The following is a 14,243-nucleotide window of genomic DNA, read 5'->3' as shown; positions in this document are numbered from 1 at the left end:
AATAAATTAAGATGAACAACACTGCAAAAAGTTAGGTGAACATATGTTTGAGCTCAGAGTTGAATTTACTCATAAAAACGATTTAACTGCATGTTTGGAACTGTTTGTTCAATGAAAGTTAAAAAAAATCAGTTGATGAGACTTTGACTTTTGAATTCTTTATTTGAGCATTTACCACTGTAAAAAATAAAAAGTTAAGTTAACTTAAAATTCTAAAGCAGCTGGCTGCAAAGAAATTTTGAGTTTGTTAATCTTCAGTGGTAGAAGTTATGCCAACTTATTCCATTAAGTACACTTGACTTAAAACAGCCTTCTCAGTCAATTAAAAATTTATTTGGCACAACTGGCACAGCTTCAACCACTTTCAATTTCTTTGCAGCAGGTTGCTTTAAAATGTTACGTTTCAACTTTTTTAATTTATTTTTATTTTATTTTTACCTATTTTTTACAGTCCAGAGGCAAAAAAAAAAAAACATAGCTTAAAGGGGCTAATAATTTTGACCTTAAAATGGTTCTTAAAAAAATAAAAATGCTTTTATTCTAGCCGAAATAAAACAAATAAGACTTGAAATAAGATACTGTGAAAATGTCCTTGCTCTGCCAAATATAAATTGAGAAATATTTAAAAAAGAAAAGAAAATTCAAAGAGGGCTAATAATTCTGACTTCAACTGTAAATCAGGCTTCAGTGTCCACATGAACTGGAAGTTGTTGAGAAGTTTATTTCAGTACATTGATGTACTTTAACTAAAACTAAATATTAAGCAAGGGGCAGGGTTTTCTTTTTGTGCATAATTCTCTTATAGAAAACTAATGATAAGATGTGCATGGTTAAGAATATTGTGGCTGAAGCAGTCAAACATGTCAACAGAAAATTAAGCAAACAGTCAGACTTTGTTTGAAGATTAACAAAACATTTTTTTTTCCAGTGGATTAACTTGCATGAATTACATTGTTTCAAGTGTTCCCACTTAGATATGCTTGGCTTTTATAGCAGGTTTGGCATGCTGTACCGGGAAAGAACCCTGAGCTCGGAGATATTTGAGCCCAGGGCTCCTGCCCGGTCTAAAAGCATATCAGGAGAACCGAGATCAGGTAGGTCTCGATCGCTCCCCCTTTAGAAGGGGAGAAAAAGGAGGAGATGGGGTGGAAGGGGGGATTCTTCCAAAATGAAGATAGACCAATAAGGAGAAAGTAATCCATTTATATTAAGCTAGGATCTCGCTAGGATTTTGCGGTGCGAAATTAGTTTATGAATCCTCACTTAGAATAACAAGGTGCGCTAGCAAAATAAAATTCAAAATTTTTATTTCACACAGACTTTAAGTGAAGTTTCACAAACTAATTTCGAGAAGTGCATGTGAGATGATTGATCACAGCAGGTCTCTCATCTGTATGCCTTAGTAAACCGATCAAGTTATTCCAATTGCACTATAAAAAGCCCGTCTAGCTTTACTCCCTTATCTTAATTTTTTTTTAATTTCCCTCTTTCCTCCTCTACTAGGGGGAGCTCTCAAGAACCTGATCTCGTACCCCTTTACATGCTAATTGACTAAACGGGAGCCCTGGGCTCAATAATCTTCAAGCTCAGGGTTCTTTCCCGGGACAGCATGCCAAACCTGCTATAATTGTCAAGCAATATCTAAGTGGGAACTGTTGAAATGTAAAAGTAATGCAAAAACACATTTGATAAATGATGGCTGTAGAAAGCTAAATCCCAGACATTTTAGGAGATTTAGAAATCCCTGCCCCACACATTTTTTTTTTTTTGTCTCAAAAACAGGGCCGGATTAACCTATGGGCATTTTGGGCACAGGCCCAGGGGCCTGTGCGCATTTGGGGTCCTTGCGAAAGGAGAAAATGTGGCTTTTAGGCTAAGTGCAAATAGCGCACCTCGTTGGAATAAGCTAGTTAAGTGATTCCCGCCCGTCACCATTGATTGACACTGAAAGAGACAACATACAGCAGCGTGAGTAGCGTGGCTCATAAAGCGCATGGCAACATCTTTTGACACCATCGATTATAATCCCGAATCCAGCGTCTGATGAACAGGTTGTTTTTTCCCCACTAAATATCCGATTTTGCCTACTCTTCATCACGAGGAAAACTAGTAGAAATCATTAATAAGTGTGTTTTATAGAAGACTCTGATTCTTAGAACTGGATTGAAGAGGTGTTATATCTAAATCACATGCATTATAAGTTTGTAGAAGTTAAACATTAAAAATACCCTTAAATATAAATTTTTAGCACTGCTTCTGTGAACTTGAACAAGCATATTACAATCCATTGATTTTCACTCGTTGTATTAGTATTTTTTTTTTCCAAAGTGTGCTTTAAATGTTTTGAATATAAGTTAAATCTTTGTAGACTAAAAATATATGCACTGTATATCATTTATTTAAAAAATGCAGGCAATATATTATAGATTAATTTTATTTAAAATATTATATTAATCTTATTTTTTAATGTAACTATAGGGGTGCAGCCAGGTAGGGGGCCTACAAGACATTGTGCTCAGGGGCCTCTAAATTCTTAATCCGGGCCTGCTCAAAAAGAGAGACTTTCCTGTGCAGAAAAAAAAAGAGGACAAATGGTCACCTAGGTTGCACTGCTTTAGCAAAGGCTTGAAAAAAATGCCTGAAATCAAACAATAGTGCAATGCTGAATGACTAACATATTTAGATTTTTTAAAATAATTATAATCATGTATTTAAATTGAATGCTGAATTTGTAAAGGATCGCTTTAGTACAGTTCAAGAGTTCACACTTAGCTGATGATTGATAATAAAGCTAGTTGGGCGTGCTGTCCCGGGAGAGAGCCCTGAGCTTATAAGATCCTCGAGCCCTGGGCTCCCTCCCGTTGCAAGGCGAGAGGGGAGTTTGAGCTCAGGTAGATCTCGATGACTCCCCCTCTTGCTTGTTGTAGCTAAGTGTCAGATATGGATGCTAAAAGGTGTACTCAGAGTTTAGCTAAAGTATTTGGATTAATTGTTTAGAGTGCTTGTTTTTGAACTGTGGGACGAAACCGGAGGACCCGGGGAAAACCCACGCGACATCGGGGAGAACGAGCAAACTCCGCACAGAAATGCCGTCTGGTTTGGAAAGGAATTAAACCAGGGGCATTCTTGCTGTGAGGCAACAGCGCTAATCGCTGGCCACCGTGACACCCGTTTGAAAGGAGGGAAAGTAGGGTTGGGTGTGAGGGTTTCTTCAAGACGAAGAGATTGAGATGAGAAAAGTCTGGTTATTTATAGTGAGTTAAGGATCATCTGATAGGATAATCAGTCATTAGCTAAAGTTGGAACAGCTGTGAACAATCATAAGCACGTGATCCTCTCGAAATTTGTTTATAAATAAACTTCACTTCAAGAGTTCACACTTAGCTGATGATTGATAATAGAGTTAGTTTGGCGTGCTGTCCCGGGAGAGAGACCTGAGCTTATAAGATCCTCGAGCCCTGGGCTCCCTCCCTTTGCAAGGCGAGAGGGGAGTTTGAGCTCAGGTAGATCTCGATGACTCCCCAACGAAGCCTTTTGCGCACGGGACAGCAGACGCGTATCGAAGAAACCCCCCAAGAGGCATAAGACAATGCTATATCTGGCTGCTGGATATAACTTTGTGGAAGGAGATAGAGGAGAGATGCTCTTGCTAGAGCAGAGTTTTGAAAGCGACTCCAGGGGAGTCTAGGCAGTGGAGTGGGAGGGGCTGGGAATGACTTCTGCGGGAGTCGAGACTCTGGTGGGCTCCTGCGGGAGCCAGAGCCGGGGTGGGCGGGGTTTATGTGGGAGTCAGGAAAGGTTTTTGGGCGATGTTGACTCCGGTGGAAAGGGGGTTTGAGTTAGGGGGGGGGGGGGGGGGAGGGGGGGTAGGAACTCCTGTGGAGTTGAAGCTAGGGGGACTCCGTGGAAGTCTGAATGAAGGGAGTAAGGGCCTATGCGGAAGAAAGAAAAGGATAGTGGATGACTCAACACTAGAAGAAAGAAAGATAGCAGTAAACTTATGCTGAAGGAAGAAAATTAGCGGAGGAACTCGACGCTGTGAAAGGAGGGGGAGAGGGGGGAAGTGGGAGTAAAAGATGGGAAACGGAAAAGGGGATCAGAAAAAGGAGGGACGGAGAGCGGAATTACTCAACGCTGAAAGTAGAAAAAGAAGGGGCTATTAAATGCCGGAAGGGAGATAGAAAGAGGGGCTGAGGATCTTGAGGCCGGAAAAGGTAAAGGGGAGGGGGGTATTATTATTATTTTATATATATATATATATATATATATATATATATATATATATATATATATATATATATATATATATATATATATATCAATTACCAACATCAAACTTTATAAGACTTGAAAGCGATGTCACCACTTAGTAAAACTGTAAATGGAATGTTAGTAATGGCTTTACTTTAATTTATTAATAACATTTTGTTGTAATTTTAACTTTACTTAATTCACAAGCGTGCCTGGCAAAATTCATTCATAAGGTCTTAGCAAGAGAGTCGAGAGAGAGGGCGGGACCATCTCCAGTTATTTAGAGCTCATTGGATTCTCCTTACAGCTATTGGCTTAGGAGTTTTAGTCAGGCAATGCAAAAGCTGCAAAATGCCCGGCGGCCATTTTGTTGATCAAAATCAACATTGTATATGGCTGTTTCTCAATTCCAAGAACGCAGAGAATGAACTTGTGTTCTTGTGGAGATCGGTATTGCCAGGTGTCCTCGGAAGAACGAACTCAGGCAGCTCGCGAGGGCAGAGAACGCGTCCTTTGAGAAATGGGATGCTGCGTTCTTCCTGATGGTTATGTGACCTTCACTCATTTTAAATGGAAATTATTTAAATATTACAGCATTCATACAACGATTTATTGTTTCCTCCCTTTTCAAAATATATACTTTGCATAAAAACATTATAAATATACTCTGCACAATATAAATAAAACAAATTTTAATACGAATTTCTGCAAACAAACACCCTTAATGTGTTTATTCCTTTATTAAGATATTCATGTTGATGTTTACTTTCACTGTTTCATTTAGGGAAACTCCTGAGGTAAATAAGTGATATCTCTGAACTTTAATAATAAATCCAAATAAAATGCTGCGCTTCCCACCTCCAGTCGCAGTGACTTCTGGGACTTCCAGAGCGAGTTTGGTGCTCAAGTCTGCATCAGTGCGTCCTCGATATCAAGATCACATCCGGGAAGTTTCACGTGTCCTCCGTACTTGCGGTCTTGAGTATTGGAACTAAACTTAGGCAGCTGATGATGACGTTGCACGAGAACATGAGGACGCAAGGCCACTGAAGAACGCATATTGAGAAACAGCCTATGACTAGAGCTGCTGCTCTGCTGAACATATCCCAGCAAACAAGCTGTTAAATGATGGATCGCATGTGTACTGCTAGGAGAAGGTGAGGGTTCAATTTTATTGCAATAGCTTTGGAGTTTTGGCTGATATCTTGCTGGGGAATAGGGTTGAAGACACAGCAGATGCGTTGTGGAGGCACTTGGAAGTTTAAGGTTTTGGTGTTTTTGTTTAAGCTGTTGATGAAATTGTTGGAGTTGGATTTGTTGGAAATGGTAGTAATAGTAGTTGTTGTTGCTGTAGTTGTAGATTGAAGCTTTTAGCTTGTAGCTTGAAGCTTGTAAGTTGAAGCTTGTAGGTTGAAGCTTGTAGCGTTTGTAGTTACGGAGCAGTTTTGAGGAGTTTTTGGAGGAGTTTTCTTCAAGACGAAGAGATTGAGATGAGAAAATTATTATTATATTATTTATATTATTATTATTATTTATAGTGAGTTAAGGATCGTCTGATAGGAACAGCTGTGAACAATCATAAGCACGTGATCTTCTTGAAATTTGTTTATAAATAAACTTCACTTATTATAATGTCTGGCAGCAGGGCAAATCATGAACCACGGCACAAGCAGTCCTCCTGATGCTCCTGGTGGGCAGTCTACTCCTGCAGATGGAGCATTTCTCTGGTTTTATGACAGCTGTAACTTTTATAGTCAGCTGACCGAAAAACAAAATGATACAATTTAAAATGACCCCTAAAAGCATGACAATCACTAAATTTAAAAATAAAAATAAATCTAAAAAAGGAATTTGCTATGAGAAACACAATAACTCATTTGAACTTTGGACGGTAGTTAACATTTTATTTACCCAATACAGTGCTCTCTTTACAATTACTGCTATCATAAAAAATACACTTACTGTCATCATTTTTGTTGAGCTGTCTTACGCTTTTTTTATTGTTCTCTTGTGTTTTTTTGTATCACTCCTTGTTTTTTTTTATGCCACCCCTGTTAGTTGCCCTGGTGACTGTCTCTGTGCCCTTGTTACCCTATTATCTGCTCAGCATTTGTGTTTTCGAGCCCCATGGTTTGACCTCTAGGACTGTCTTGCCCTGTCATCTACTTTGTTTTGGATGTATTAAATATGGATTCGCTTCTCACCTTTGCATGCACACTTATTAGACTTGTTTGTAAATTTAAAAATCTACTGGAGACTCATTTTTATGTCCAACAGCAAATATTCTATTTTCATCAGAATTATTGGGCTATTGTTCTATTGTACTGCATATTGTACAGCCAAATAGACATTTGCATGACTTTCTAAAATGTACAGAAGAAAAATATACATGTGACATGTCATGTACTGCACTGAGGCTATCACAATGTCTCAAATGTTTAAAACAGCACAAATAGTTTTGTTATTTCTGAAAAAAAAAACTCAATTGTTTTAATTTCAGTGTAGTATTAGTTAAATTTACTATATTTTTTGTAGATAAAATCTAGATTTAACAATTGATCTTGCTTTGGTAAATCATAATACATAAAGTACATCTCCAAAAATCTCTAGATTTAACAATTTTATTGTGACATTAGGTATAAAAAAGAGGATTGATATTTTTGTTGTTGTTTTTTTATTAAATATAATTCTTAATTATTAAAGCTGCTGTACCGATGTGAATTGGTCAAATGCAGCACAAAGGTTTACTCATGGATGGGCAAAAATACATTAAAATGTATTTTAGATTCAAATACCAAATAACTCAGTTTTAAATGTATTAAAATAAACTACACAATACAGCACAGCAGCCACAATAAGTATCAAAATAAGATACTGTATTGTGTATTTTGAAAATACTACAAAATACTTTTACGTGGGAGTTTAACATTTTGTTTGCAAACCGTCTATCAATATGCATATTTGATCAATCTCTTTACCATTAGACTGACTTAGTGAAGTAAACAATGTTTGATTGACAGATTTTTTTCTAAGCAAGTTTAAGTCAGCCACTGTTGAACTTGTTTTAATGTTGTTGGGCCTATTTTCTTGACATCTACTTCAGCAATCCATCCAAAACTTCTATTATATGTGCAGTTTATGCATTCTCCCAAGATTTGCTTTTGTTCTCCTTTGATTGGAAATGTCTTAGTTTACCCCCTTAGTGAACACTAGTACACCATCTTTAGCTGTTTTATTATTCTAAAGTTCCTCTGAATTTCCACCTGAGACTGAGAGTGGTTATGTGCTGAAGGCTCCATATCCTGTTCTCATTTCTTAAGCAAAGATGCATTGTTTCCATCTATAAGCCCTCACCACCTTCGTAATCAATTTTCTGTTTTGACCTTAAGCTTAGACAAATAACTGAGAAAGCATCAATCTGAGGCTGCATTTTTAAGATGTCATCACGTAGACTTCTTACAAAATATTTTACAGTATTTTAAAAATACAAAAATACAAGACCCTTAAGTATTTTGATACAAAATATTAACCCATTTTCATAAACCCTATCAAATACAAATTAAAAAAAAATATTTTGTAGTATTTGAAATATGTATTTAAAATTCATGCTGTATCATTAATACTGCTCATCCCTGGGTTTACTAGATTTCTGTATGTTTAAACTGAATGGGGGTGGCAAATCATTACTTTTAATTCAACGCCCAATATTTTAATAACAGAAGCAGCAGGTACAAATATTTCATGGGACAAACCAACATAAGAGAAACTTTTTCTGGCAACAACTAGCACAAATGAAGCACAGACATGTGGCTGAATCTAGGGCATGTAGAGACACCACAGATTGACCCATTAATATTATTTTAATATCTGAAAAAACCCAAAATCAACACAAGCATATTTTAAACAGACATTTACATGCCATCACAAGTGGAGCACAAACTTTTAAGGCTATATTGTTAACGTTTTGAATAGGGTGGGAAGCAACTTCATGCAGGTGCTGCAGTGTGGTGTACAGTCCATGGTCATTTTTATGTAACCATTTTGAAATGTAATACCATCAACATTAAATATTCACTTTATTTTGTAAACCTAATTTCCAATCTTACCACAAAGGAATTTGCTTGTGCAAATATGTCTGATAATCCAAATTGTTTTACAAATATTTTAAAAATGTGATAAAAAGACAGCCAGCTTCTTTGTGTTCCGTTCTAACTGGCATAGTTTTCTTAGTTTCGTCACTTCAGTTTGTGTTCTGAAATGTCACTGCTGAAGATCAGTTCAGATTTATTTGTGTACAAGTGTCACTGTTGAAGGACAATCCACTGAAGAACACAATGGAGATAAAATAGACTCACTGCTGAATTCTATTGGTTTACAGAGAGTCATCAAAAGCTAGAGGATCTAGAACAATTTTTAAATATAAAACTATAAAAAAATATGCTTAAACAAAGCTTGTCATCATCTTGTGAAACATGACAATTATGATCTGCTGTACTCTATGTCTTCCATTGTTGTTTTTAAAGTCATTCAGATCTAAACGTGGATACTGTAGATCAGGGGTGGCCAACCCTGTTCCTGGAGAGCCACCTTCCTGCAGATTTCAGTTGCTACCCATATCAAACACACCTGAACCAATTAATTAGGACCTGAACACCACATGATAATTACAGGCAGGTGTGTTTGATATGGGTTGCAACTGAAATCTGCAGGAAGGTGGCTCTCCAGGAACAGGGTTGGCCACCCCTTCTGTAGATCATGGGGCTCTGCTTCCTTTCTGTATACCTCATATGCACAAGATCCCCACAGCCACTGCACAGTGTTGATTATCCTTATTATGCTGCAAATGAATCCAAGTTGAGTACAAAAATAAAAACAACAGTCTAAAGCAGTTGTCTCAAACTCAATTCCTGGGTGGGCGCAGCTTCTCTTAGTTTAGTTCCAACCAGCTCCAACTCACACCTGCTTAATAGTCTCTAGTAGTCTTGAACACCTTGATAGTTTGAATCAGCTGTGTTTAATTTGGATTAAGCTGCAGTCACACTTGGCTTTTCCTCCCATAGACTTCCATTCATACTCATGCGAATTCGTCAGACCGGAAACGCAGGGTCATGCGTCAAGTTTTGAAGGTTGCTGCGGTGCAAAGTTTAAGTTTAGTAAACTCTGACCTGCGAAATTGCATCACTTGACTGTGTGAGACCAACCGAGGATCAAAACACGACCTCTCTGGACAGAAATTTAAAACATGGAGCAAACGCTCGCTTTTTAAATGTCTAATGTTGTTTAATCCCGCACCATTTCGCAGCTCTGCACAACAGAATTTCGCACACACAAAGTCCAGTGTGACCGTAGATTTAGAGCAAAACTGTGCAGCGATGCGGCCCTCCAGGAATCCAGTTTGAGACTTATGGTCTAAAGTATACAAAATGGCACATCCACCTTGCATCATCAAAAGTTCAGAAAAAAAATGTGTAGCCAAAATAATAATAGAGGCAGCTGAAACATACCAGAGTTCCCTTAGAATAAATGTGGCATAGACACTCGACAAAAGGTACTTCATCCTTAAGAGCATTTAGTATTTGAATATTTATTTTTTCTTAGATATCATGAAACCTAAAAAATAACATACCTTTTGATTCTGTGTTTAAATGTGTAATATTACTTTCGTGAAAGAACATTGAAATAATAATACACCATTGTAAAATTTCAATAAAGAACCTGACATCACTTAACTCAAATGAGAGTGATGTCATTACTGTAAAATCATGTTGCATTTACCTGTTGTTGAAAGTACAAGACCAGACCTAATGCATACTTTCATTTCATTAGAGTGGTTAGTTGTTATTATTAGTATTGTTGTGTTTAAAAACTTTTTTATTTATGGTTAAATCCAATAACTTAAATTTTGTTAAAGTTAAAGATGTTTTATGTCATTGGTTTCCAGTAAGTTTGTGTTTTGTGTGTTTTATAAGTATTTTTTGCTTTACTTCACAGAAGCTGAGTGACAGATGGAAAAAGAAAACAAATTTATAGTGCTTCTTCTACTATCATTTATGGCCACCATCATCGGCACATTGATTTTGAAACACAAGGACAATCAAACGATAAAAACTCATCTGACAAATAGTACAATCAAAATCCAAGAGGCTTCATATTCAATAACGCCTATCAAAGACTCTGAGCATTTCATGGTGTCTGCGTTTATTGACCACAGACTGGACGGGGCCATTCGAGTCATCAGCATAATAAAAAGAAACAATCTGCAGCCCCTTTACTGTGTTTACTGTACCACCGAACATGACTGCAAAACTGTTGAGACTGAGGTCCAGATACACACCGACCATTTTGGCTTTCCTTTTCATGTCTCAGATGTGATTTGTAAAGGCAAGAACATGCAAAGTGCATCACATGTTCTCATAACAACTCATCCAACAAAACATTTATACAACATTAATATGGAGTATTTGCCGATTAATAATAATTTGGTAACAGACAATTTCAAGTATAACTTCACTGTTTGCATCTCCAACCTGTTTGGAAGCTACAACAACGTACTGCAGTTTGCTCAAACTATGGAGATGTACAAACTTCTGGGTGTACAGCATGTGGTCATCTATAATACCAGCTGTGGTGCAGACTTGAAGAAGCTTCTAAAACATTATGAATCAGAAGGGTTTCTGGAGATTGTTTCATGGCCTATTGACAAGTTTTTGAATCCCTCCCCAGGCTGGAATTTTCAGGAACACAAAGGCGATCTCCATTATTATGGTCAGTTAGTAACACTAAACGAGTGCATCTACAGGCACATGTATCAATCCAGATATGTTCTTCTGAATGACATCGATGAGATCATCATGCCATACAAATACTCAAATTTACAGTCTCTTATGGAGGACCTCCAGTCTGCTGATCCTAGTAATGGAGTGTTCCTCATTGAGAACCACATATTCCCCAAAACACAGTTTGAGGACAGCGGGAAGTTCAAGCGAGAAGAATGGAAAAATATTTCTGGAATCAATATCATGGAGCACATTTACAGAGAACCTGAACGTAAGAATGTTTACAATCCCACAAAAATGATTGTCAACCCAAGGAAAGTGGAGCAGACATCAGTGCATTCCTCCTTGAAGAACTTTGGAGGGAGTTACCATGTTCCATTTAATGTATGTAGGATTGTGCATGTGAGAGTCCCGCTGCAGGGGCATCTGACCAAAGAGGAACTTTTCGTAGACAAAAGAGTTTGGGACTTTGAAAACAATTTGATACCAAATGTTGACAGAACTTTGAAACTTTCTGGTCTCCTCAAGGATTCCAGTTGAGATGTTTGCATCAGGGATTTTTAAATAAAATGCCATGAAGAAATCCCTACAAAAAAAAGAAAAATTTATGGAAAATTCTGAAATATAGGAGTACATTCTGAGTGATTTCCAGCAACCCAGTTCTTTTTTGAAAACTCCAGATTCAAAAAACTTTTCATAAGCATTGCTATGATTTTGAATCCATGGAAATCCACAAAATCATGCTATGATTTTGAATCCACAGAACTTGTATCTAATTCTGAAGGCTACAACTGAAAATAAAAATGCATTACCATAAATATTACATATTTTCGTTGTTCAGTTGTTTCATAACTACTTTAGGATTAAACAGCAGGGTAAAAATGGGGATTATGTTTTACCCAAATTTGTAGTTATCAACTTTAAAAAACTGACCAATAGTCCAGTATAATAGTCTAAATTCTGACACTGAATTCTGCATTGTCATGAGTCAACAAAATGAAGATACAATTTAAAGGGCAACAATTGTATCCTTTTTATAAAATGTAAAATGAGTCTTTAGTCTTCTCAGGATGTGTCTGTGACGTTTCAGGTACAAATATCCATCAGATCATCTATCACACTGTTGAAAAATGTCAATTTCTGGGTCTGAGGGAATTGTAGCTGTTTTGCACCAGTGCCATAAATGAAAATGAACTGATTCTCCCATCCACTCAAGGTTGGTTCTTTCCACCTACAATATGACATTTCGCTTCAGAGAAGAATAACTATGGTTGGATGTTAGGATAAACCTAGAAAAACTGCATTCATTACATGTGAATTACATCCACAAATGCCAGTTAAAACTGTACTTTGCCTTGTTAATCGTGTCCTAAACTGCCATCAACTTCTCTGGGCTTGAAAGCATCTGTGATGGTCCATCATCCAATGGAAAAGTGTACTGTAGTCAGATCAATCAGTAATTCAGGTATTTTTATTTTATTTTTTATTTTTTAAAGAACTTCGCTTCAGTGCTAACTCATGTATAAAACCTTTTCTAAAAGCTGTGAAAATCAGTGGTGTGTGTGGCACTTCAGCAGTTCTTTAAGAGCAGTTTCCTCTAAAATAAAAAGCAAATGTTCGGTGCACATGTCTTTTTCAAGATGCCGTCTCGGCATCTGGATGTGGGGGGTTTCTCCTCCACAGTCCCGTTGCTCATCAGCACGCCCCATCCAAGAAGTGGTACTGCGATACTACCGGTGCTTCCTCCAGGATCGCTGCTTTATCGTTCAATGACTCGGAGTCACTCAGGAGTCATGGTGGCTATGCTTTTTTGGGTGTCCACGCTGGTTGGTCTGAAGGTTCTGCAGCCTCTAGCCCAACGGCTGGACTAATTTCATGGGTGCTACATGGGGGCGAAGAAAGGGGCAAAACTCTCTTGAATCGCAAGATTCTATAATCTGTTTGTGAAGCCGATTTATTCTCAGGGGATGGGTAACACCTGTCATTTGAGAAAAAAAAACTAAGCTTGGTATCACAAACGTTTTCCGCACCACATTCCCTAACCTGTATCTACGTGTGTTTTTTGACTGCTCTGCTAGCCAAGGTCAGGTGCAGGACTATAATGTTGTTGCTATGACCACTGGTCATCCTGCGTTCTGGAGAACGATACCAGCTATGTGTGGTTTCCTTTATAAGAGACCCCATATGCATTACTAGACCACAGTGAGTCCCCCTACCCAGGTAGACCTGTGTCTTCCTTACTAATCTAACCATCTTCCATATGCAGTGCTCTCCCTACCTAGGGTTAGTCCATATGCATAAACAATCTCTGCAGCATCCTTCCTCTTCAAGTTATCATCCTTTCTCAGCATACTGTCATATACTTTGTAAGCCCTGGTGTAAGTTGCTAGGCATGATTGGTGAGTATGACTTCCTAAACTATTTCCCTATTAAGGTCATTAAAGCCAGGGGCGTTGGATGGTTACATTTTAGGTGGTGTTTTGGTGTTCACGCTACTTGCCTGACACTCAACACCCTAAAGTGCGTGATAGATTCAGCTCTTGTGGCATTTAGGATATTTTGCCCTCTGCAGCCAGGACTTAGTAATGTGTGCAGAAGGTCTTGGTTATGTAAGTAACCATCGTTCCCTGAAGGAGGGAACTGAGATATTTATGCCCCCTGCCACAGGAGCTGAATAGACCATTGCTCACTGTTTAGGTTTGGCTCTTTAGCCAGTAGTCTGAGGAGCTCCTTGCACTTGCGAGAGCTTTGCTCGCCAATCACATAGGCATTATATTCTCCCGTTTTAGGCATTCTATTCTTCCGACTTGCCTGCAGTCCCGACTTGTTTCCAAGAATGTGGGCTGCTTTTTGAAGCCCAAATACAGCAACGAAAACTCCATACTGTTGTCTAGAATTGTTTACAAGAAGAATTGGAAAGGGCGAAGCAGTGGCGCAGTAGGTAGTGCTGTTGCTTCACAGCAAGAAGGTTGCTGGTTCGAACGTCGGCTCAGTTGGCCTTTCTGTGTGGAGTTTGCATGTTCTTTCTGCCTTTGCCTGGGTTTCCTCCAGGTGCTCCGGTTTCCCCCACAGTCACAGACATGCAGTAGAAGTGAATTGGGTAGGGTAAATTGACCGTAGTGTATAAGTGTGTGTGAATGTGTTAGTGAATGTTTCCCAGAGATGGGTTGCGGCTAGAAGGGCATCCGCTGCGTAAAAAACTTGCTGGATGAGTTG

General features: G+C 38.2%; 1 protein-coding gene across 2 annotated transcripts in view; it reads left to right on the top strand.

Annotated features, from left to right (window-relative positions):
- The window catches only part of si:dkey-56i24.1, an 18,586-nt gene extending 5,942 nt beyond the window's left edge, over positions 1-12,644 (top strand). Inside the window, exons 1-2 of one of the 2 annotated variants that reach the window (XM_073909738.1) lie at positions 6,012-7,323; positions 8,983-12,644. In XM_073909738.1, the coding sequence (XP_073765839.1) occupies positions 10,257-11,567 (1,311 nt within the window). In that variant the 5' untranslated portion in view covers positions 6,012-7,323; positions 8,983-10,256 and the 3' untranslated portion in view covers positions 11,568-12,644. Of the gene's footprint in view, positions 1-6,011; positions 7,324-8,982 lie in introns of those variants that run through there. The other variant, NM_001123289.1, reaches the window with a different exon arrangement.
- The last annotated feature ends 1,599 nt before the right edge of the window (positions 12,645-14,243 follow it).

Source organism: Danio rerio, chromosome 8, assembly GCF_049306965.1.
Source record: "Danio rerio strain Tuebingen ecotype United States chromosome 8, GRCz12tu, whole genome shotgun sequence".
Classification (NCBI taxonomy): Eukaryota; Metazoa; Chordata; class Actinopteri; order Cypriniformes; family Danionidae; genus Danio; species Danio rerio.
Note: the sequence above shows the minus strand (reverse complement) of the source record. Positions and strands in the feature narration are given on the sequence as shown.